Source organism: Canis aureus, chromosome 12 (assembly GCF_053574225.1).
Source record: "Canis aureus isolate CA01 chromosome 12, VMU_Caureus_v.1.0, whole genome shotgun sequence".
NCBI classification, from domain to species: Eukaryota; Metazoa; Chordata; class Mammalia; order Carnivora; family Canidae; genus Canis; species Canis aureus.
In genome coordinates, this window is record NC_135622.1 from 9,316,499 (window position 1) to 9,343,133 (window position 26,635).

At 38.2% G+C, this 26,635-nt stretch overlaps 1 protein-coding gene across 4 annotated transcripts in view; it reads left to right on the forward strand.

The window, feature by feature from the left end:
* Positions 1-26,635, forward strand: part of SPAG17 (sperm associated antigen 17) — a 219,259-nt gene that overhangs the window by 72,461 nt on the left and 120,163 nt on the right. For all 4 annotated transcript variants that reach the window (XM_077842670.1, XM_077842669.1, XM_077842673.1 and 1 more), the window contains 11 exons: positions 4,261-4,447; positions 5,987-6,181; positions 8,384-8,565; positions 11,693-11,854; positions 13,035-13,107; positions 13,517-13,629; positions 17,853-17,990; positions 18,079-18,192; positions 18,783-18,933; positions 21,940-22,167; positions 22,261-22,479. In XM_077842670.1, the coding sequence (XP_077698796.1) occupies positions 4,261-4,447; positions 5,987-6,181; positions 8,384-8,565; positions 11,693-11,854; positions 13,035-13,107; positions 13,517-13,629; positions 17,853-17,990; positions 18,079-18,192; positions 18,783-18,933; positions 21,940-22,167; positions 22,261-22,479 (1,762 nt within the window). The remainder of the gene's footprint in view (positions 1-4,260; positions 4,448-5,986; positions 6,182-8,383; positions 8,566-11,692; positions 11,855-13,034; positions 13,108-13,516; positions 13,630-17,852; positions 17,991-18,078; positions 18,193-18,782; positions 18,934-21,939; positions 22,168-22,260; positions 22,480-26,635) is intronic.

A 26,635-nucleotide genomic window follows, 5' to 3' on the forward strand; every position in this document is an offset into this window, starting at 1 on the left:
TGAGGAACAGATGGGATATATTAGAAGTGGTGGACCACAGCTAAGAGTCAGACATGGGAGAGAAAAGAATATGAGGAAGGCAACATGTTCAGAAGTCCACCAGGAACCTCTCTGCCTAGATCTGGTGTCCAGAATAACCTAGGCACTTTGATCAGCTTCTGTTCGGTTCCATTATTCTGTTAGAATAATGAACTTTAGAATATGATGTCTCCACACCAGGAAAGTAGATACCTAGTCGCTCTAACTAGGAAATTCTTTACATAATAATACTTCTTGAAATTCTACCAATTGACGATAACATCACTTGTAAATGAAAACTGCATAACACTGAATTGTGTGGAGAGAACAACAACAATGGTGTTAAAATGGTGAATAAACATAATTTGAAAGAATCCATTAAATATCTCCTTTTCTCATCTTCTCTTGTGGCTTTTGTAAGTTCTCTATATTCTTTCACATTCTTCAATAATAATTATTATTATTACAATCTTTAAAAAGTCATTTAAATGAAGCAGGATTTGTAGGCATTTTTAAGATTAAAGGAAGGAGATAAATAGCAATAATTTCAGTGTCAGTGGAAATGTGTTTAAAAGATGCTTTTCTTCAGTCAACCAAGCTTTGCTAGGGGAATGCAAAAGCAAAAAGAAATAGAGAAGAAGAAGAGGCCGCTTAGCAGGAAGAGTGGGTGAGGGAGGTGAAGCTATGGAGAATCAAAGGACCAGCCAGCAAATAGTATGATTTAGCTGGAAAAGACATAGAAGGAAGGCAGAGACCTGGGAAAGATGGTCGGAAAGACTGAGCCTAGCAGGACCAGAGAAATAAAATGAGTGGAAGTTTTGAGGTCAAACCCGCTTGTGTCTCTACTCTGGCAGAGTGCCTGAGGGCAAATGGAGTGTCCTAATTTACACAATGTGAACAAAACTACCCATTTTGCAGCTTGCATTTTGTGAACAAATTAAAGATGATGATGCCTGGAAAGCACCTGTTGTACCACAGAGCTAAGTCACTGTACTTTATGGCTAATTTTAAATTTTGGTTGTCTTCAGCCTTGCTCTCTCTGGGGTCCCAAGAAACCTTACAGAAGAAGTGTTACCTTCCCCTTATAGAAGAACCCCAACTTTGCCAAAGAGGCTCCAGAGAGATAGGAGCTATGTGGCTCTCCACCTAGGAGAGCCAGCAGGGCTAGAGGGCCCTTATACAGTCGTATCAGGAAGAGGATAAAGAAATTAGTTTTAAACCTCCTTAGTACTCAGCAGTATTTTTTGGAATGATAGAATAAGTGAATGCATGTATGAATATATAAATGTTAATTCTTTTGGGTGAACTTTAGAACAATATAACCTGAAATGGCTTTTCTTTTCAGTCCTAAAGGTCACCCTGAGATTTATTTAAAATCATAGCTGTGGAAGATTTTGGAAGTTTTTGATGGCAAAGTTAAGACTTCTCTGTGGCAAGGCTAGCCATCCACCAAAGAGCTACATGAGAGTGTTCCACTTCAATGGATTTACCATGATCCAAGTGTGGCTGTTTGAGTGCCTGCAAGAGTCTTGCCAGTGCCTCCCAGCTAATTGGACTCAGGGGCACTGATTTGTGCTCTGGTTTCATTTTAAATTAACAATCTCAAAATTTCCAATAAGCTCTCAACACTGGCAAAGAGTTCTACCATATTTCTTCAGTAAGCTTGCCCTCCCACTTTCTGACATGACTCACGTTACCGTCTCTGTTCAGAACCTCTCTTACCTTGTACCTGCCTATATACTCAGCAAGTAACTGTGCCTCATCCTCCCCTTGAAAAAAATTGAAACATTCCCTTAACACCATCAAAACCTCTCTCTTTCTTGAACCCACACCCAGCCACCCCTCACTTCTTGCTCCTCTTATTGAACTGAGAAATGGCCTTTCCTCCTAGCAAAGGAAATTGACACATTCTCTTGATCTTTTTCCATTTTACCTCCTCAAGGACTTCAGTCTCCCCCGTATCTTCAGCATCTCCCTCTCTACTGGGCCATTCCATCAGATGGTGAACACATCTCCTGACTGGACCTCACCCACTGACATCTTGAGAACTCTCATCCAGGGCATCTCATCTCTTCCAGTCAATCACTGTCTATATGTCCCATCTCTGAATTTGTAACTCCAGCTAAATCTCTCTTCTCAGGAGAGAATATGTGTATTTGACTGCCTCCTGACATTTCAGGGCATCTCAAAGTTAACATGGTCCTCTGAATAGTCAGTCTGCTCACCTTACATAAAAGCCATTTCTCACCCCAACTTCTCTAACTCTGTAAAGAGTCACTATTAGTGACTTTTCACTTCTTCTTTTCACTTCTCTTTCACTTCTTTTGCGAACTGTTACTAGAGAACTTCCTTACTAGTCTTCTTGTTTCTTATCTTGAAAAATCATAGTACTTCTCCACTTAAAACTCCTTTTGGTCTTCTCATTGCATTTTAAATAGCATATAAACTTGTTAGCAGCTCCACCTCCAAAGACTGGCCTGTGCCCTGCCTCCCCCACCTCATCTTGGGCCACTCTCTCACATGGAGTAGAAGAAATGCTTCTTTTCCCTTCTGTGTTACATTCTATTAGCTGAGTGCCAAAGCAACATATCTTTTACTCTCTTTGTCTCTAAGGTAATAGAACAGAATTTTCCAATTTTGATTTCATGATCTCAGGAATACACAAAGCCCAGATGTTTTTACAATAATTTTTGTTTTGTTGTTCCAATAGTGTGGAGTAAGGAAAAAGCAAATAATATAAGCATATCCTGGATCTTGGCCACCTTATGATCCACTATTACCACATAATTTTAATGAACACAACCTATTTGTATTTATCAACAAATGCATTGAAAGTGTAATCATGAAATAACACACAAAGTTTTCAGCAATTGTTTGGAAAGAAAAAAAATGGTGGGAGAATTGGGTCTTTACATGGTATATGGCAATCTAAATATGCTCTGGAGCAATATGTTAAAAGTTTGCTCTGCCCACTGATATTTTGTGTTGATCTCATCTTTGAATATATCAAATAGCAACCATTGATTATGTCTATACAGTTTTAAGTAGCATTATAATAAAAATAATTTGTTGGTGCTAGGTTCCCCAAAGAATATATTAACCTTTAAAACTTGTTAATATACTAAACTTTGAAAACTTTTATAAAGGAGATTTTAGAGAAAACTATTCTTTCAATTTTTTTTAACTTTTTAGAATTAGTTTCAGAGGTAGAATTTAGCGATTCATCAGTTGCATTTAACAGCCAGTACTCATTACATTACATACCCTCCTTCTTGCCCATCACTCAATTATCAGTCCCCACCACCCACCTACCCTCCAGCAACCCTCAGTTTGTTTCCTAGAGTTCAGTGTTTCCTATAGTTTACTTCCCTCACAACTTTCATCTTATTTTATTTTTCCTTCCCTTCCCCATGTTCATTTGTTTTGTTTCTTAAATTCCACGTATGAGTAAAACCATGTATTTGTCTTTTTTCTGACTTATTTCACTGAATATAATACCCTCTAGTTCCATCCACATCATTGCAAATGGCAAGATTTCATTCTTTCTGATGGCTGAGTAATATTACATTGTATATATACCACATCTTTATCCATTCATCTGTCAATGGACATCTGGACTCTTCCCATAGTTTGGCCATGGTTGCTGCTGTAAACATTGGGGTGCAGGTGTCCCTTTGAATCACTGTTTATATCCTATGGATAAATATCTCATAGTGTAATTGTGAGGTTGAGGGGCAGCTCTATTTTAAATTTTTTCAGAAATCTCTATGCTGTTTTCCAGAGTGGCAGCATCATATATTTTTTAAACTTTTGCTTTGTTTTGTTTTGAATGAACAACCCAACCTCTCTCTAAGACTGAGACCGAGACTCCCCAGAGTTAGGCTACAAGAAAAAACTAAGTTCCTGGCATCATGAGGTACTCAGAATCCCCCACTCATCCCACCCCAAACAACTGAGGTAGTTTATAGGCCGTGCTTGACTTTCCTTTAGGATGAATTCTCTTCTAGAAAGCCACTTGTGTAAAAGGTCTCCTAGCACCCATCCCTCAGTCCTCATGCATAGATGTTCCTTATAACAACTTGGGCCCAGCTTGGGATCTCCACTATCCTGGCCTGAAGAATGAATACATGAAAAATAAATGAGTAAACAAGCAATTGAATGAAATGAAGTATTCACCCAACAGCAGAAAAGCTGTTGCTTGTTCACCATATGATTTGGAGAAAAAGTATTCTTTCTTTCCAGATAATAGAAGATAGATTCAAGGTAGAAAAGGATAAAGGGAAAGCAAAATCTCCCAAGGAGAAGAAGACCTCAAGTGCCAAGATTGCCAAAGGAAAGGGAAAGGATCAGCCTGACACAAACACAACAGTGAAAAAGACCACGCAGTTAAAACGAAGGGGAGAAGAGGATGACACTAAACCTTACATTGGTCAGTGAGATGCTCCTCCTGTGGGTTACCTTTCACTTCCTGCCTTCCAGTCTACAAAGTAACTTGAGAAATCATTTCAATAATGATGCTTAATCTTTCCCAGGCTTTTCACTCTTTATGAAACCAGAAATCACATACTACCCATGATACCCTCATAGAAAAATATTGCTTTTTGCAATTCATTTATGTTTCCAGCAAATATTTACTTAGCTCGTATCTTGCTGTGGGCACATTTTCATAATGCAAATATAGGATGAAATAACAAGCGGATTGTGCCACCAAGTAGCACTACCTTGTTTAGGACATTTTTAAAAGTCAGACATAATTATGAGGCAACCTAGAAAGTGATTATTGTAATGAGTGAATTACGGTGGTGATAAAATCAGACCAGTTAATTTGGGACTCACACAGAGCACACAGCTTCCTGACCTGACCCAACTTCTATCCCTATTAGCTTTCCTTAGAGAAACTAGAATTTCCTTTTATTTTTGATTATTGATGTAAAACTGGTTTGATCTGTGCAGGCTGTGAATGATTCATTGCCACCTACACTTGAACCCAAATGGAGCTTCCTGTTACTATTTGCATCTCATTGAGATGCGAGGGCAGGCATGCCTTCACATTCTTTATCACTTGGATTCCCCTGACATAGCTCTGCTCTAAATCCACAAGACTTAGAAACCATGATATTATGGATTCCATAGGCAATATCAACACAGATTTGTTTAGTTATAGAAGAAAAAACATTACTTAAAAATTAAAAGTTTGTACGTATTGCATTACTTGTAAATTTAATGGGCTATTGTGGGATTTAACGTTTTCATGTACTATCCAGCATGAATAATAAAGTACAACAATTGTTTTTACCTCTCTGAATCTCACAGTCTGGGAGAAACTCATGCTTTAACATTAATAAAACAATGTAACCAGGACTAAGTAGGTGAAAAAAATTTTAGGAAAGTGTACAATTTATATTTTAAAAATTTAATACAAGAAATATATCATTGCTCCATAACCCATAACCCATACTCAGTATTCACACCTATTGACGTAAATACACAGAATACTTTGGTAGGGGGCACGTCCATATTCGATATTTCCCTCTCCTGTAAACACCTCTACTTATAAAATACCACAAAAAGCTGCAGCTACTCGTAATTCAGGAGTAAAGCCAGATGTTGCTCAAAAGAGATTGAACCAAAAAAAAAAAAAAATTATAGCCTAAGCCTTTTTCTCTTTATAAAAACCCAAGCACACATTTTTCCATGAGCACAGGCCCCGTGTATGTTTGTCCTTCTATTATGACTATATCTCATTTACAAAAGTGATTTAATATTTTGTAAAATGGCCACAGCCTTCTTACTGGAAGGGTAATAATGAAAACCAGTCAACATGACTGCATTCCAGCCAACTGGACTGTTATTGGCGAGCCAGAGGTATTATAAACGCATGCATAATGTATGTAGCCATCGAACTGGCGGAGTGCAACCTGTTCTCTTTTAAAATGACGGCTGTTCTTCTTTATGGTATTTTGACCAGACGATGAGCCAGATGATGGTGCCCAACATTACATTATAGTTGTGGGCTTCCACAATCCTCAGCTATTAGCGATTATGACTGAGCTTGGCATTCCCATAAGCAGCGTGATTAAAATATCTTCAGAGAATTATGAACCTCTGCAGACACACCTGGCAGCAGTTAGCCAACAGCAGGAAGTTCTTCTTCAGCCAGAAGGTATGCAGTCTGCTACACAGCTTACTGAATCTTTCAATATTATCCACTGTCTGTAAAGTACAAATAGAATTTTCTGTCCAAAAAACAGTCATACAATACATTCATTATTAAATCCTTTTAAGACTTTGATTTGCTATTTATTCTGCTTGCACTAGCCAGGTGCTGTAAATTTTGCAAATTAAAATCATATTCTGTTTATATCCTTGTGCAGCCAGAGAGAACTTGGACTGTGGGGCAGAAGACTTGGTTATCTATGTTTCTCGGGAACATTTAACAGATAACTTTTACCTAATGTGTGGGCTGCGCAGATCAACTGTAGATAATGTGTTCTTCCAGATGCTACTATGGTCACCACATGGCCCAAGGAAGGTCATAGCCTTGGAATCTTGCTCTGATTTGCTTCTGGCTTATTATGATAAACCACAGAGGGCACTCTTTAGACCAGGAAGCTGTGGGGTAAAGTCCCATCCACACTATCATTCAGTCATTTGGCGCCACAGGGTCTTCATCTTAAGGGAATTGTGCTGGGATGCCACTGTGGAAAGGGAACTGAAAGCTACTATATATTTTAGGTAATAGGACAGGGATTTGGTGTGAGCCTGTGTGACCTGGAAGTCCCAAGATTTTCTGCCATATATTGTTGTTTTTATTGTTATTTATTAATAATGTCATTTGCAGCATTTTGTAATCTACACAACCACATCCCAATTTCTAGAACACTGCATTTTAAAAATTTGCTGTTCCAAATTAGAAATTACTACCACTGATGATAATAAAAGCTATCATTTATTGGGACTGAGCTCACTGCTAAGGGTTTTAAGTGCATTAATTTATGTACTTCCCACAACCAGCCTCCGAAGTATGCTTTATTACAGACAATCCCCAACTCACGATGGTTAGACTTAGTTTTTCAACTTTATGATGGTGTGAAAGAGGTACACATGCAAGTAGAAACCGTACTTCAAAGTTCGAATTTTGATTTTTTTTTTTTTTCCTGGACCAGCAACATGCTGTATGATCCTCACTTGTGACCCTGGGTGGTGACAGCTCCCAGTCACCCATGTGATCACAAGGGAAAACTGACAACTTTCTGTACCCACACAGCATTTCTGTCTCTCACTTTTTGTACAGTATTCAATAAATTACATGAGATATGCAACGCTTTATTATAAAATAGGCTTTGTGTTCAATGATTTTGCCCAACTGCAGGCTAAGATGAATGTTCTGAGCACATTTAAGATAGGGTGGGCTAAGGCACAATGCTCAGTAGGCTAGGTGTATTATATGCACTTTCAAATGTTCAATTTACAATGTTTATTGGGATATAACCCCATCCCCATTGTAAGTCGAGCAAGATCTGTTTTTCCATTTTACCAAAAGGACTCGTAGCCTAGAGGCAGCTATTAAGTAAAAGAGTTGAGATTCAAACCCAGCTGCTCCTGACTATCTCAAAGGATAGTTGTAACATTAAAAATAACTTATTATTGAAGCCTGTGAGAACATATTCCATAAGTGCATAATCTCTCTGTAAAAACTATTGAGTAATATAGAAATAAAATCACCAAAAAATACAATTTATAATAGAATCATGAGATCTTAGTAGTAGAACCAATTTAGGTATAGGTGTAATAACACATAAATATTTTAGGCGAAATTTCGTGTGTAACTCTATGGGAACGTGTCATTATTTTATAGTCAGAGCATAAGTGCCCAGGGAAGCCTGTAGCTAGTTGAATGTGACCAAAGTTAACTGAAGCATCTCATTGATCCCGTCGTTTTTTAGCCATGTAGCAAGAAGAATTGGAATAACAGCAGGTCTAACCAGTTACGAAACCAGCACAATGAGATGGTCAAAAAGTGATTTGGCAGAAACACTGCTCCCACAGAGATGCAATCTAAGGGTGATGGAAATATCAAACATATTTAGCTCCTCTAATGTGTGACCTTATCATAATGCTTCTGGGCCTCAAGTGTAAAATGAAGGGGAAGGACAAGCTCATGTTTAACATAAATTTTAAGTAAAATCCCCTGGTTTCATAATTGTATAATCAAGTTCAAAATCTTCTCAAAATTATATTTCTTTATCTGCCTTTTCTGCTACCGCATAGACATCTTGCAATGTGTATAACTCACTGTGTCCACTTAAAGTGGGAAGAAATTCAACATTCTCATTCTGTTGTATTAAAATGTTGCTATAATTAGACATAGAGGCCGAGAAACTGAAGAAAGAGAATGCCATAAGAGAACTTCAAATTTTCTGGAAGTATCTGGAACCAATCCTGAATAATGAGAAACCTGAAACAAATCTCTTTGATGTTGCTCAACTTGAATACATGGTCAAGGCAGATAACTTTCCTTCCGACTGGGCAGACAGCGAGATGATGGTTAGTACATGAATTTGTGAGAGTGCCTGGTTTGGACATGTGGTAATGTGGTTCCATTTATCATATTCATTTATTCTACAGACATTAAGCACTGACTATGTACATAGCTTTGTGCTAAACTCCTTTGTCTTCAAGACAGTGATAACACTGAATGCCCAGTGATGGTAATAGCCTGGTTCTTTAGCTTTTAGTGTATGAATTAATGGCAAAGAATAAGAGGGAGATGGAGATGAAGGATGGTAATTCTTTTATTTGGTGGCATGTGGCTTTGATTCATACTTCAACCATGTTCTTGGCAGTAGAGTCTTGATATTAATAATAATTACATGTTAATTGTGAAAATAGTAAATTTTTACAGTTTTTCAAATTACATTGTCTTTATTTTTTTAAATATATCAGCTCAACACATTGTTTTTCTAGGTTCTTAATTGTATTGCCAAAATCGCATTTTTAATATAATATATTTGGCCTGCAAAGTCTATCTAATAGGTGACTTGGCCCCACCCCAACAATTAACAGGCGTTTTCTGAGAGCATTTACTGGTCCTTGCTATTAAGGATCTTACAGAAAGCCATGACCAAAACCATGGAACAGAGGAGCAGTGTCCAAGGTGCTATACGCTTACGTGCTCAGTGATGTGAAACACACTCTAAATATCCTATTAACTCAGAAAAAGAAGAAATAGGATGCATTGAAGAGTAATAGCAAATGCTTGATCCACAAGGGTGTTTTTTAAAAGAAGGTTGAGTGACTACTTCTCATGGATGTTGTGGAAGATATCCAGGCATCCCTGTTACACAAAACCTCCCAGGTCTCTTTCTGGTTGACCCCCCCCCCGCCACCGTTCCAACAAACAGAGGTCCAGGAGTTGGAGCATGAACATTTCTCGCTATGAGAGTCCCTCATTGTATTACCTTGAGGTGGATGCATACATGGTGAAGTAAGTAAAACTCTGAGGAGGGGGAGACCCCGATTTGAACCTTGAAGGATGGACAGGATTTGAATAAGTAACAATATACAGATCAGTTTGAGTTATTAAGACTGTCAACACAAAGAATTAGATGTCACTATGTAGAAACAGAACGCTGAAGCCTGATACCTTGCCAAAAGTACGTATAAATATTAGCCTGGACCTCTACATGGAAAAGAAGCTGAGCATAAAGATGCTGTGGCTGAAGGCAGAGCTTCTTCTAAGCAAAACTGGTTACTCCAATCTCCCTTGGCTTGACCTTTTTGTACCCCCTCATCTAGATACCTTCATCTTTCCTGCTTTGTCTTTCACTCTTCTGCCTCCTAAGCCTGAGCTCAGAAAAGAATGCACCACCCTCTGCTCTTTACTGTTTCATGTCACACCATCTCAAGAATCTTTATACATTTTGGTTCAATAGGGCACAGGAGATAGATCACAGCCATACAATGCCTGAGCCATAATTCAGAGGAATCCATAAAAAGAGTATTCTAAGGCAGCCTCAAACGAGTACCTTTTGCTCTTGCTCTAGCTAGAAATACCAGTTATGGTAGAACGTTCCTGACCTCAGAACTAGAAAATTAACATCGAGGATGTCTAGTTGGGCCATGAAAGTAATGGTCAGGAATGAAAACATTCAGTCATCTAGGGAGCCATTTATGGCTGTGCTGCCTAGCTGGACACACTGATCTCCTATCAATCAATTTGCAAGTATTTGTTGAATATCTTCTTTATGCCAGAGCTGTGGTCTGGGTCCAACTGCAGTATTTTTTTTTAGAGCCCAGGTATGCCTCTATAAGGTATGATTTGTGAGTGAACAACCCAACATTGAGGCTGATGGGGAAAGAGAGCCTTGAAAACAGTTCAGTAATGGAATTGGGTTCAAAAAGAAAGGCCATGGGGCTTAATATTGAAGAACAAGGTTCACATTAAAATTTGGATCACTGGAGAAACATGAAAGTAATAAATCTACTTCTTGTAGAAATCGACTGAATACATCATGTGCATACATGATGTCACATACTCAGCTATATATGTAAGTTGGTAATGGCCTCACATTCAAAGCAGAAGCCAGCCAAAGAATCTTCTTCCTCTCTGGAAGAAGGAAAGCATTAGTACCTTTGTCTGCAAACAAGCAGGCTATATTTCTGCTGAACCAAGGTAACGAAAGCTTTACATCAAATAAATGCCCATCAAGAAGTGCTAACTGCTCATGTAAGACATCTGCAACATCTCAAGTTAAGACCTTGGTTGCTGAAATAATTTTCTGGCTTTTAGCATGTGATTTGCTGTTGGATTTAAAAATGAATAAACTGGTTAAGCTAAGGGATCAGAAGGGGCAGAAGTCCTACCATATTTCTTACAAATACAAACAAAAATGTGTTTCTGTGCCAGAATTTGGGTGAAGACTAGCAAGTTGGAGCTTAACTGAGGAATACTCAGTCATAGAGTAGGCAAGTAAAGCCCAGCCTGGCAGCTATGCCTGGAAGATGGGCAGAGCCTGGCATCTCCCTGGACACCCACCAGACTGTGATTCACTGTCCCCTACTCCCCCTATTACCCCCCACCCCCGCAAGAAGCTATCTTATCCTACTTTCTTCAGATCTAAGATGAGCTCACTTCACCCTTCTTTGCCTTCAGGCAGGCTGACCTAGTGATAACAGTACTTTTCCAGTTCTGGAAATAATAGCCCAGGTAATTGGGGTATCTGATCTACAATTTTCTTGAGAGAGAACAAAACTTGTGGTGGGTATTAGATAGACAAGCAGAAGACTAACTATTTCATAGCGGTTTTTTCCTCTGAAGGTAGCACAGAAGAGATATTGAAATGACCTATCTAATATATTGTTTTAGAAATTGGGACATCAGAATATATATATAATTTCACATTGCTGAAATTAATGAACAAGGTGTTTTTCACTTAGTTGAAGCATTAGATTCTCACAGTATTAGGCAGCCATATGGCCCTCCAAGGGGAAGAATCTGCATTATGGTGAACAAGATGGACAAGAAGGGTTTAACAAATGAAGACTCCCTCACCATGGCTGGAGTTCAGTGGTTTGGGGAGATGCTTGGTTTAGTTACTAAGAGAGAAACCATACATCTGATTCCAACAATATAAAACTAATAACTAACTGTCATTAATGCTCTCACATGTAGCTGGAGTTGGGTACTGACATTTTTGAAAATATTGCCTGTTTGATGTATGACACCCTGGATTGGAAGAGACAGCATCAGCACTATTTGGAGAGCATGCAGCTTATCAATATCCCACAAGTGGTTAATGAGAAACCTATCTTGGAAGCCACGTCAATTACTGAGGTAGGCATGTTCTGGAATGTCTTTAGTTGACTAAACAATAAACTGAACAGATTAATTTTCGTATTTGTCAAACACAGGGAGGAAAAATTTCCTAAACACTTGTTGGAAGGAAATACTGCCTGCAGGGATTTAAGCGGTGAGGGTGGGAACAAGGAGAAGGCCCCCCAGACACAGCATTAAAGGGCACCTAGGTGATCAGGGCTTTGTGAAGCTCCCTAACTACTTGCCACATTCAGGGTTGATGATGATAGAAGCCACTTTCAGCCCCTCGCACAATAAATAACACCTAGAACAAAGAGGCCATTGATAAATGAATCACGCTGTCTCTTTAGCACCTACTGTGTGCTAGCCCTGGGCAAGGTGTTGGCAATAACGAACAAGACTCATCCTCTGTCCCCCTCATTGAGGTTAACTTTTAAAGAGGATGGCAGTCATGTTAACAGTGGTTTCAACATAGCATGATGAGTGCTGGGAGAACAGTCAGCTCAGCCTGCAGTAGAAATGCTAACCATGGCACCTAACCTGATCTGGAAAGGAACAGCGAGGGAGAGGGAGGAGTCAGGAAAGCCTCACGCTGCGGGGTAAGTGATGTGGTGAAGGCTACGTATGAATTGCCTACAAGGAAATCCCAGTGGAGGAAGGGACAGAGAATAGGGCCCTTTTGGCCCTATTCTCAATAAAGGGGCAAAGACATGGGGTCAAAGGAAAGAAGTATTAAGGCACAAGCCAGGACTACCGGGTAGGTCTGTGCTCCTAGGTAGTATGTGCAAAATGAAGAACACCACCACGAACACCCACTGGAGCATGGAGACAGATGTCCTTTGGTGCTGACTTAAAGAGTCTGGGTTGTATCCTGAAGGGAATGGAGAAGTTCTGAAGGACTCTAAGAGGGGGAATGGTTTGATTCTGAGTCACCCAGGGACCAGTGCCTCATCTCCCCATGCCTTTCCTGGCTATTGCTAAATGGGCTCTGTTAGGAAAAACTTCTGAAAAGTGTCCATACCCATGAACTTCTTCCCTTCCTCAGATCCTAATATTAGCCAATGATTTTTTGTGGTGTGAACATAACCATACAATCTCAGAATCCCGTCAGACCCCATCATACCTGCATCTGATGAAAGCATCTCTCAGCTGAAATCTCAGTCAAAAATTTCTCTTTTTGAAATTTTTCTACTTATAGGCTCCACAACCTGTTGCTCCAACACTTGGCAAGAAGAAAGCACAGAATGAGGAATCACAAGCCCCAACATCAGGCATGTATGAAACCTGAAGACCAACACCGTAAGCTGGTGCTTTAAGGAATACTGACTATCTTCCATATTGCCTTCAGACATCCCTCCACCTACACATTCTGCTTTTATTAGTGCACAGTGACAGTTTAAATTTATGGATTAAATTTTGATGGAAGAAATGGAGAACACATCTTTTTTTCTTAAAGGTTTTATTTATTTATTTGAGAGAGAGAGAGAGCATGAGTGGGGGGAGGGCAGAGGGAGGGGGAGAAGTAGACTTCCAACTGCAGCCAGGAGCCCGACATGAGGCTTGATCCCAGGACCCAAGATCATGACCTGAGCCGAAGGCAGATGCTCAACGGACTGAGCCATCCAGGAGCCCCTGGAGAATACATCTTAATTGAACAGTGATATATTGCATGTTTTACAGCAGCCTTTGTCTTCACAACTGAAGTAGACATGAGGTATTATAATGACTTGCTGAATCCAATTCCAGAAGAATTCATCTCTGTGCCTCTGATACTGCATTGTATACTGGAACAGGTAGGTGGATACACTCCCAGACTTTTTCCCCAGGTGGGTAACCTTGAGTCGGTCATTTTATCTCTCTTTGCTTTTCGTATTAACTATTTTAAACTACACACATAATACCTGAGTGTATTCTCCTTCACAAAGATTATAGAACACTTCAGATAAAAGTAAAGTTTATTTTGATCATCTGCTTTAGTGCCTTTTCTTTTGCTATGCTCTGGAACAATTTATCTAACCTTCCCTGACGTTTCAGTAGACATATCCTTTCAACTATCTGTGTTTGGTGTCATTTTAATGGACAAGAAAGAGGAGATAGACAGGTGGATAGGTGGTTAATGGTCTTTAACTTCAAAATTTCTTCTATACTTGTAGGTTTAATCAGATTTTTCTCTTTCTGAAGCCAAGTATAGTTAGTTGTTAGTATTTTTTTTAAGTAATCATGCCCATTGTATTTGCTTTCAATATCATATAAAGTTCTTTATTCACTTTATATGCATTTTTAAAATTTCCTTGGCATCTCCTTATGCTCCTTTTCTATGACAGATGCTATTTATTTCTCCTCTCTATTTTTAAAGAAATCTTATTTATTTATTTATTTATTTATTTATTTATTTGAGAGAGAGAGAATGAGTAATGGAGAGGGGCAGAGGGAGAGAGGGAGAGAAGCAGACTCCCTGCTGAGCAGGAAGCCCCACATGGGGCTCCATCCCAGGATCTGGAGATCATGACCTGAGCCAAATGCTGACACCTAACTGACTGAGCCACGCAGGTGCCCCTCCCCTCTCTTTTCTTGATCATAGTTGTCAATAGTGTATCTATCGTATCGGTCTTTTCAAAGAATTAGCATTTTCCTTCATTGATCAACTCCTTTCTACTTTTTGTTTAATTAATTTCTTCATTTCTCTTTATTATTTCTTTCTTTCTGATTTCTTTGAGTTTATTCTGCATTTCATTTGAATCAAAAAGTCACTTTATTTTCAGGCTTTTTGCATTTCTTAAGTCTATACATTTCCTTTTGAGTATTTCTTTGGCTGCATCCTGATGTTTTCAATCTATTCAATTCTAAATCTTTTATTTTAATTTCTGTTGTTTATTGTCAATTCCTAATTGTATTGCATTATGGTCAGTAAACATGGTTTGCATGTTAAAAAATGTTTTTAAATTTCCTGAGCTCCCTGTGTGACATGAGGTACGTGGTCAATTCTTGTGAGTCTCCTTAATGTATTTGAAAAGAGTTGTTCTAAATTAACTCATTTAATCCTTATAACAACCTTATGAAGAGAAATTATTTTTGTTCCCCATTTTACAGATAAGGAAACTGAGGCATAGAAAGGTTAAGTAATTTGTCCAAGTAGTAAGTGTCAGAAACTGCTTTTGAACCTAATCAGTCTGAGTAGAAAAAGTATTTTGATGGTGTTGCGTTGTTGTCTTCTTTCTTCTAATGTTGCCGAGAAATCTCATGCCAATCTAATACTTTTTCTTTGTAGATAATCTGTTTTCTCTCTCTGGCAGCTATTAGAGTTTTCTCTTTGTAATTCATAAAACAAGGCTGTGTCCAGGGGCAGCTTTTTTGTTTCATCATTGTCATTAGCAATCTAAAGGATTATAATCTGGTTTCTGATTACATTCTGAATAAAATCAAAATTCCTTACACTGGAAGACCCTAAAAATATGGGTCTGAGCTGATCTGGTCTCATCTTCTGCCTCTCTCTCTCTCTCTCTCTCTCTTTCTCTCTCTCTCTCACACACACACACACATACACACACAAACACTCTTACTACTCATCATCTATATAGGCTTTCTAGGTTTTCCTCAACAGCATTGCTAAATTACACTATAGCTTTTTACTCCAATTTCTTTTCCCATAAAGTTTTGCATCCACACGTCTGCCTGGTGAATACTGCTTGTCATTCAATGCCCCATGGAATTGGCATTCCTTAGCCTTACTCTCATCCCACCTGATCCAAAGGAAACAGCTGACAACACAGAGGGCTCTTTTTTTTTTTTTTTAAGATTTTAATTATTTATTCATGAGACACACACAGAGAGAGGCAGAGACATAAGCAGAGGGAGAAGCAGGCTCCTCGCAGGGAACCTGATAATGGGACCTGATCCCAGGACCCCGGGATCACGCCCTGAGCAGAAGGCAGATGCTCAACTGCTGAGCCACTCAGGCATCCCCAGAGTGCTCTTTATCACTCACTTTGTTTTAGCTTCTTATGAACAACTGCTCTTCTTAAAAAAACTTATTTGTTTTCTGTCTTAACTTCTCTCTCTCACTAGAACATATGCTCCATGTAAGCCGGGACTTAATCTAATCTTGTTTACCGCTGTATGCCCAACACACTATGACCACACCTAACCCACAGTAGATACTGAATTTGTATTTGCTGGATTAAATATATCCTCAAATATTATTTTTTTCTATTGATTTATCCTTTTATTAGATGGATGTTGGAACTTCTGGCTTTCCCTCCATGTCTTTGACATTTTCTATCAGTTTGATCTTTTTTGGGAATTCCAGCATAACTCCCAAATAATTCATTCTTCAGTGGAGTCCAATCTGCTTTTGAAGTTTTTTTTTCTCAAAAATAGATGTATTTAATTTATAAACTCTCCAATCTCTTTTTAGAACTGTCTTCGTCCTTATTGCTGGGAAGTAACACATTCTTTTTTCTCTCTGAATATTTAAATGTTCATTTAAAGTCCTGTTCAGACTCTATCATCTCTTTCATCTCCAGTATACATTTTTATGTCTGTTGACTGCTTTAGTTTTCTAACCAATTAGATAAGCACACTCACAGTTGCTTTTCATTACTCCATAAGGTTTCTGGAAGACCAGTAGTTTTATTACATCAATAAATTTGTAAAAGCTGGAAAGCCCTATAGAGCTTGCAGTATCATCATTTTATTTATCTTTCTTATTTTATTCAATTCAATTCAAAGCAACATTTATTAACCACCTGCTATATTAGGCACCAGCTGACAACCTCAGTTCCTGACACGTAGAAGGCAACCAATAATAGATACATTTTTGATTGAAAAAAAAAGTTTAATAATGGGATGAAAAAATTGAAGTATAAGAGGAATGGGATAGGATTTTCTAAGGCAGGATATTAGAGTTTAACATTTCAGAGGCAGAACAGTTTTGAGTGATCTTTGTGATTAGAATGGGTTTAAGAGATGATCGAATATAGAGAATGGAGATATGAATGGCTCTTTTGAAAGTAAAGAGTTGACAAAAGGTGAAGGATGGGAGACTATTTTGTTATCCATCCAGCGCAGTGGTTTTCAACAGTAGCTGATTTTCCCCCCAGGGGACATTTGGCAATGTCAGGATATTTTTGGTTGTCACAATTGGAGAGGTGATACTGGCATTAAGTGGATAGAGACCGGGAATACTGCCAGTCTCCATTGCATAGAACAGAACTCATGACAAATAACTGTCTAATTCAGAATGTCTTAAGTTCCAAGGTTGAGAAACCCTGTAAAAGGATGTGAAATCACAGAGGATGATTACAAGATTTAAGGTGAAGAGAAAGCAATACATTAGGTGCCTACCTTGATTACATTTCAACTTTATTTACCATATAGAATTGAACAGCCATTTAATCTTTCTAGACCTCAGTTTTCCCATATAAAGGAGACTATTACTCCTTACTGATCTCACCGTCTATCACTCTCTTGAAGAGAAAGAATGAGGACTTGACCTCACCCTAGTTCTTCCCACTCAGCAGCCATCAGCTGGCACCAGTCACTAACTTCACTCACTCTAGCTCTTCCTCCATAAAATTAAGATAATATCTACTCCACAATGTTGCTGTGATGCTTAAATGAGATAATGTATGAGAAGATGCTCCATGGAGTGTTGGGCATATGTAGGCATTCAATAAATACTGAATCCAAAGGTGTGAGTGGTTTCGAGTGCTTTAAGAGAAAGAACAAATCATTAAGGAAAAAATTTCTTATATTGTTATTTTGATGTCCTTCATCGTAAATTTTCCTGTTTACCATTTGTGTTTTATGCTACCTATTCTAATGCATACATTAAAATTACATCTACTTTAATGCCTGGTTATAAACATTTCCTCTTTTATTTTGGTAATCACAGTCACTTTGTGTAATCACTGTATATTATTGCTAGAAACTACCTTGTCTTTACTCAGAACAATGGAAATACGTTATCAGTAGAGAGCTGACCAAACTGACTCCTCCCACCTGTTTGTTTGAACAGGTTGTGGCAACTGAAGAAGACCTTGTCCCGCCTAGACTGGTACAGCCGCCCCCCAGAGCAGATGAGTTGGACCACAGAATCGCAGCTCACATTGTGTCCATCCTGCCTTCTCTCTGTCTCACAGAGAGGGAGAAAAAGGTCAGAAGGCATGAGATAGCCAAAGAGCTTGCATGCTTTGAAAAAGTATGGATTCTCTTTTTAAGTCACTTTATTTCAATTTGAACAGAATCTCCATGAAATATTCTTATCTGAAGAAGAAAACGAAAGCAAGGCAGTGCCCAAAGGCCCTCTCCTACTGGACTATCATGATGCACATGCCCATAAGAAGTATGCTCTAAAGGTAATAATAATCAGGTTACCCGAGGAGACGTGATGCAAGAAAGCTTGTTTGTAATTAATTATTCAGTTGGAGAAATTGCGGTTAGATAGTTTTACCAGTGGGATTAAAAGTAATATTCAAAAGAGACACCTGCTTGCCAAGTGAGACCTTAGGAAATACAGGTGCATACGGGAGCAAAGAAAACTTCTCTAATTATATAAGTCCAGGTAACCATTGCACTGAAAGTGAGTACACCACATTTGCATTAAGACCTTCAAGTTATTTGCCTTAAATACCTTACCAATGTGAAAAGCTAGTGGAAGCCAGAGAGGAACCTCAGAAGGGAGAGATGAATATAGGTGAGACTTTGGCAGTTCATCACGGCGAATGAAGAATCCATCGTTTCTGTGCACCAGGAACTTCTGGCAAAGTGAGAACGAGCTTTTTTGACCTTTAGCAAAATACCAACAGTTTGTCTTCCCCAATTACCATTGATTTCCCCTGTTTCCAAATAATGAGAGGGAAGGGTATCAGGTTTTGCCTTCTCCATATGCGTAAGGCACCTGACAGCTTATCCAAATGTCTTCTGTCATGTTGCTCTTTTTCATCAGAACCAAAAGAATTTTGACCCAGTTCAAATTGAGCAGGAGATGCAGTCCAAGTTGCCACTGTGGGAATTCCTTAAATTCCCCCTGCCCCCGCCATGGAACAGCACTAAACGTCTAGCTACAATCCATGAGCTCATGCACTTCTGTACAAATGGTGAGTACATTCTCTGTCTTAGCTTAAACTCATTCGTTTATGGTCATATGTGCTTCTTAAGATTACACTCCTATTAGCGAAAATGTTTTGATTATTGAAAGACCTTTCAGAGGCTGAGGTGGGTATTTTGATCCTCTTACCTCGAATAATGTCATTAGCAATGGTATGATGGCTCTGGTGCGTAACATTCTTCAATTTGATGCACTGGCTTTTCTTTCCACCGCGTTTCCACGACAAGAATAATCTGTTTCTTCCTTCCTTCTCCTCACTCCCCACCCCCACATCCACTCCCTGACATCATTGCGGGAGACATGGTGATCCGCATCCCAGGTGAGAGCAGAGTCGAGAGCCTCTGGCCGTGGGGTGCCCACAGTGTGTTGATTCAAGCTCACCTCCTCCCACAGGAGGAGGGGCCATTTATGTTCTTTGAGCACCGAGGAAAGAGAGGTAATTCTGAGAATCTAAAATCAGCTTCTCCTTGTAGAGTTTACTGGGATTTTTAGATACAGTCATTTCCTTAAAGAACTTTATTTCCAGGGGCGCTTGGGTGGCTCAGTCCATTAAGCGTCTGACTTGGGCTCAGGTCATGATCCCAGGGTCCTGGGATGGAGCTCCCTGCTCAGTGTAGAATCTGCTTCTCCCTCTCCCTCTGCCCCTTCCCCCACTCATGCCCCTTCTTTGTCTCTCTCTCAAATAAATAAATAAATAAATAAATTTAAAAAAAAACTGAATTTCCACTTGAGACCATCAGCAGATACATTCCTACTTATGAGAAGGAATATGAAATTGCATAGACATCTTTATTCAACAAGAAAGTATTTGCCCTAGAAAATAGGAAAACACCTCATTTCATTTTTCACCCTAAGTGAATCATGAAATATTTTCTTCTTGATTTCTTCTTTGATTTTTAAGTAGGCATAATGATAAAGAAAACAACAAAATCTTTTGAATACTATCGTACCATCACCTCATGGAAAAGCAGGGTAAAGCCTACCGGCCTGGGTATGTGGAGACTGTTGTTTACATAACAGCTCTGTGTCTGATGTTCCTGAGAATGTCTGTCCTTTGTCTGCATCCTGCCACACACCACCTCTCCTGCCTGTGGTATGACTCCATGCTCTTCCACCTCGTCCTACACACAGAATGGGATTCTTATTTCTGTTGCTACTGTTGCAGTGTCACATATCCCGCTTACGTGTCTGTCCCAAACCCATGCTCCTCCTCCTCTCTCCTTCTCTCTATCAGCACTTCATACTTAACAGATCCAAAACCAAATTCCTGACTCCCCATACAGTCCTCCGTATATCAGTAAATGGCAACTGTTTTTTTCCAAAATCTTAGAGTCATCCTGATTCCTCTTGGTTTCTTATGTCCTACAACCAATCCCCCTACATCCTCACTGCCATGCCAGCCTAGTCCATCATCACCTCTCACTTGGATTATTTCAATAGCTTTCCAGTTGGGCCAGAGGCTTTCACCCTTTTATCTCGTCTTTTCTTCATGCAATAATCAGAACCATACTTCCATAAGAGGGATCCATGTACCCTCTTAACTCAGAATTCTTTAGTGGCCACCTTGACACTCAAAGTATGATTTATTCTGTTCTGCCACCCATCTTCTGAGCTCATCACCTGTCAAGCTCTCATCGTTCTACTCCACTCAATCTGCATTGGCCTTGTTGTGATTCCCTGACCCTGTTGGTCAATCCCTTGCCTCAGGATCTTTGCACTTGCTATTTCTCCTGCTTCCATTCCTTTTCCAGATATTCATAGGACTTGCTCTCCCACTTCCTTCACATTTTTGCTTAATTGTTTAGAGGGTTTTTCTCTGACTACCTTATATATATATATATATATATATATATATATATATATATATATAGTCTCCCTAACTGCTATAACTTTTTGCCCCTTCATCTGGCTTTATCCTTCTTACCACCTCTGATACGGTATACACTTATCTGTTTACCCTGTTTCCAACCACCAGAATGGATACTCTGTAAAATCAGAAGATCACCACTTAGTTTACCGCTGTGTTCCCAGCTTTTACTATGTAATCCTTGACAACTAATATGTGCTCAAAAGGTGTTTGCAAGATGAATGAATGAGCAAACTTTCCTTAATTCTGTAGCTTTTACCTGTTCCCTGTCTCTCTTTAGAATTTCCTCATTTTTTTTCTAAAGAATCATCCCTGTGTCCTCATTTCTATTGGAGAAAAACTGGAGTTTACCCCAGAATCATTGCTCTACCACAATCATTTTACTTTCCTCATTGAAATTTCATGATTATTTGATAATATTTATCTCCCACCCCTCTACTCTGAACTTCTAAAGTGTAAGAACCTAATCTTTTCTTTGAATCTCAGGGACCCATAACAAAGCCTAATACACAGAAAACAAAAATGAGTGAGCAAGCAAGTGAGAGAGGGAGTGGGTGAAGGGATGAATAAATGCTGTAAGACAATAAACGCACAAATAAATAGGGCCAATTGAAAGCTGATAACCTATGAAGAGCAATTATGCAAAGTACTATACCAGTTCAAGTGGGTGAAAAGAGGTCTTTTCTGAGCTCTAAGGAGTAGTAATAGATACTGAATATAACAGTGTATGTTAGACACAAGTGAGTAATTTTTTTTGCTTCAAATTATAACAGTAGCAAAGGTGCTTTTGCTTAAAAATGATAAGTTTAAAACATATTCAACTGATATGGTACCCTGGAGAGTCCATGTAAATTAATATTAATACACCTACTACTGATTAAGGTATGAAGTAATTTGTGAACATTATCTTGATAGATTATATCGTGATTGTGCAGCTTTCTTATTATTAGGTACTTTCTATATTTGTTGCAGAATTGTGGAACCCATGTTTAAAGTCAGGTCAACATCCATCATGATGTAAATCCCTTGTCATTGCAGTGGACAGATCCCCCTGGCCACCTCTCTCTCAGCCCTGTGCCATGTGGTAGTAAGAGCATTCCTAGCAACACAGTTCTTGCTTTCTTACAGAAGTCTTGAGCTGGAATGAAGTAGAACGAGCCTTCAAAGTGTTTACTTTTGAAAGCCTGAAACTCTCTGAGGTTAATGAAGAAGGAAAGCTAATACCTTCTGAGATGATGTATGGATCAGATTCTGAGATGTTCAACATACCGTGGGACAACCCTGCCAGATTTGCTAAACAGATAAGGCAGCAATACATCATGAAAATGAGCACCCAAGAGGCCAAATGCCAAACAGGTACACTACTTGGAGGAAACCAAAGGATTTCTTATTTTATGATTGTTGATTTTTCTATCATTGTACCTAATGGATTCTCTTTAAACTGACTAGATACTGAAACCAAAGACAGAATTTTATTTGTGGATCACAATTGGTCAACACCTATGCAAGAGAATGAAATCAGTAAAGAACCTTATGATGATCATCAGTCTGATTCTAATAATAGAAAGCATCCTGACCCAAACAGTAAGGAACCCTTAGACCCTGACAACATAGAGCTGTCAGTGCAGAAGACCAGCTTGAAGACTCAGGCCCAGTCTGGGCCTTCAGGTGAGTAAGTGTGTGTGTGTGTGTGTGTGTGTGTGTGTGTGTGTGTGTGTGTCGACACTATTATACAATGATTAACTCCAAAAATGATTCAAGAAATATTATCTAAATTTAAATGTCTCCTTATTTCAATTAAAAGACTGTTTAATATCTAAGTTAAAATTAAACTTTGCTCTTGAGTATTATTATTATTGATTTTTAAAATATCCTAAGGCCTGTTAGTCCACTCTTACCTCAGTAAATATAGTGAGGTCCACATAATTAAAACTTTCCTCATTAGCATTTCATAGGGTTATTGTGATTATATGAAAAAGTTATTAAAAATTACCTGCAATTAGATAGTGAACTACCCACTGCAGAGTTGAGTACAAAATCATTGCTCAGTGAAGAACAATGATTCCCTTTCTCTCTTCCTTAAAACTCAAATAATGACTCTTACTCTAGAATATACCATCATAAATATTGTTATATTAGGAGATATATATGCATAGGAGACTGTTAGGCTAAATTTATTGAGCTATCTTATGCATAGATGTCATATTAATTACCTAAAATACAGCTGTTCATTTCCTGCTTTCAACCGTCAATGTCTCCCTACTAACTGAACCCAATTCTTTGGTCCGCTGTACATGCTTCTCTAGTAGTACCAAATTTCTTTCCCGTAACTTTCCACTTTTTCCCTTTTGATCGCTCATCCTGGCTCTAGCCAAAAAGAATTAGGCTCTATTTCTTTCACACAGCCTGCTGCTTTCAATTGCTGTGTCTGAGTTCTCTTTTTGATTACAACTAGACTTCAGTGACACTTCCATGAAGCTTTGTTAGATGTGTCCATCTTGAAATGGCTCCCTTAGCATTCCCATGGTCATAAGTAATCTGTGTTTCCTTTATGGCATTAGTTTTCATTTTCTACTACTTATTACAGTTATTCATATGCTTATAGTAAGTTTCCATAGTACTATAGCTTCTTAGAGGTCACAGGTATGCTTATCTTTAAAATATTAACTATATACTGGACCACAAAACAAGTCTCAGCAAATTTTTCACAGGATCAAAATTACAGAATGTATTTTCATACCACAGTAAAATTGTGGTGGACATTAGTTACAAAAACTAATGAGAAAATGCCCCAATTTTTTTAATTCGTTTTTTTAAATGTTTTTATTTTTATTTTTTTTAATTTATCTACGATAGTCACAGAGAGAGAGAGAGAGAGAGAAAGGCAGAGACACAGGCAGAGGGAGAAGCAGGCTCCATGCACCGGGAGCCAGACGTGGGATTCGATCCCAGGACTCCAGGATCATGCCCTAGGCCGAAGGCAGGCGCCAAACCGCTGTGCCACCCAGGGATCCCGCCCAAATTTTTAAAAAGAAAAAATCACAATAGAAATTAGGAAATATTCAAGTTGAATGGCAAGGAAAACACTAAATATCAAAATTTCTATAATGCAACTAAAGCAAGGGATACTCATAAAGAAGCTCACAGCTTTAAATGAATACATTTTAAAAAAGAAAACTAAAAATTAATTAGCTAAACATCAACCTTAAGTTGTTAGTAAAGATGAACAAAATAAGGGTGCCTGAATGGTTCAGTCCGTTAGGCATCTGCCTTCCGCTCATATCATGATCTCTGAGTCCTGAAACAGATCCCTGCATTGGCTCTCTGCTCAGCGGGGAGTTTGCCTTTCCCTCTACCTCTGCCCCTCCCTCCACTTGTGCTCTCTCTCAGTCTCCCTCTCTCTCTCTCTCTCACTTTCTCTCTCTCTCAAATAAATAAATAAAAGCATTAAAAAATAAAGATGAACAAAGTAAATCCAAATAAAGTGAAAGGAAGAAAATAAGAGTAAACTATTGACATAGAAAATATAGATGTAATAAGGAAGAACAAATTCTACAAAAGTCTGGTTCTCTGAAGACTTTTAAAATTTGATAATTCTTTTTAATGAAAGTCTGACTATAAAAATAGGTAGCACAAATACCCATATTAGGAATAAAACCATATCAGGAATAAAAATAGAGGATATGAACAACTTTATTCTGCTAAATTTAAAAATGAAATGAGAAAATTACAGGAAAAGTATATCTTACCAACAGTGACTCAAGAAGAAATAGAAACACAAATAGTGTTGCAATCATTTAAATAAATTAAATCAATAATTAAAGATCCTCCTAAATAAGACACGCCAAACTCAAATGATCTTATTTATTAGTGATACCAAACACTCAAAAAAGAAATAATTCTAGTCTTAAAAATTATTTCCAGAAATAAAAATTGAATATCATCCCTACTCATTTTACAAAGTTAGAATAAACCTTATAATAGAACTGTCAAGGATAGTATGACAAAAGAAAATTATTAATCAAACTCATTCATGAACATACATGCAAAAATCCTAAATAAGTAAACTGATCTAGCAATATACAAAATGATAATAATACATTACAAGTTGTTTTTATAACAAGAATATAGGAAAAATATTGTTAAAATCAATATAATTTATCAATACACTAGTGAGAAAAATGATATAATCATCTCAATGGATGGAGAAAAAGCACTTAGAACTTAGCAATTTGTGAAAAAAAATCTTAGCAAACTAGCAATAGAAGGAAAATTTCTCTACCTTTAAGGTTTATTCTAAATTACTACAACAAACATTATATATCAAGATGAAAAGTTGAAAGATTTCCCTTGACACCAGGAAGCTATCTACTAAACACTTGTATTCCGTATTACATTGGAGATGCTAGCCAACTCAGTAAGGCAAGAAAAAGAGATAAAAGTGTGAGGTTTGAAAAAGAAGAAACAAATGCTATTATTTGTAAATATTGTGTATGTAGAAAACCTGAAATAATCCACAAAAAATCAGGATTAATATAATAGTTTAAAAAGGAAATCATGGTTATAAAAGACACACTTAAGATGTCTGCAGTGCTGGATCTTTTCTTTCTCATTATCCATTACATTAAGCATTTATGTTCTATGAACTCCTCTGTGTGTTTTATAATCTATAATTTTTTAAAGCATTAGAAAAAGAATAAGTCGTCAGTGCCACAAGAGAACAGATGTTAAATCAGTATTGGCCGGTCATCTTGCCGTTTTCACTTATTTAGATCGATGAAGTAGAATTAGGGAAATCTGCTTGCTTATTAGTAAAGCAGGTAAGTGAGGGCAAGGGAGACAGAGGAGGGCGGGAGATAACATTTATGTAATATTGCCCTGCTATATTCCAAGCATGTTAAGACATTTTACACATATTAACTGGTATTTAATATAAACCTCAAGTCTGTGAGTAAGAATTATCCCAATTCTAAAGATGAAGAATTGAAGACTCAGAGGGATTAAGTAACTTGTAGGAAATCAGGATTCCAACAGAGAGCTAACTCCAAACCAATGCTCTCTCCACTGTGTCTTGTGGCTTCCTCAGTTCCAGAAACTCCTTATCTGGTGGTTTGGTCATACAGTTTCTTCATGCTGATACTTAACCTGATTTTGTTATCAAATGAGTTGATTCCTTATTTCTCTATTCTAAGTTCCCCTACCTATTAGCCTAGCTCACAAAAATAATTAAGCCAAATAAGTTCACCTGGATGTTATGGCTTCAGTGCATCCTGTGGGAATGTAAATGTAGGACAAAGAAGTCACTTTGTGTTAACATGGATCCAGAATAAACCAGGAGAGATATAAGGCCTGAGGTTTTTTTTCTTTGTGTTTTGTTTTTTTCTTTAGAGCAACTGGTGTATAGTTTTCCTCAGGCAACTTTTGCCACCTGGTGGTCAAACCACATAAATTGGCATTCCAGATCCTGGTGGAAGAGATGATTAGAGCCACTCTAAATTGTCAAGGCTAAAAATGCTAGTGTATCCTAGAGGCTGAGCAATCCTGAGAAATAAGCTCCCACAACCTGTAAGGGATCCTATGTGGTCTATGTTGATCTACATCAAGAAACTCTTAGAGTTGGACAGGGGAGGATGGCTGAGCCTTGGGTGTCTCACTGTGTCTGTTATGTCTAAGGGACTCTGTTGTTGTTGATCTTACATCCTCCCCCCCAAACTCTGAATCATATTATTAAAGCAGCCATTTGAAATCATTTTAAACAAAGCAGAAATTGTTCACGTATTTCCTGCACAACCATCTTAGCATCAAATTCATATATATATAGAAT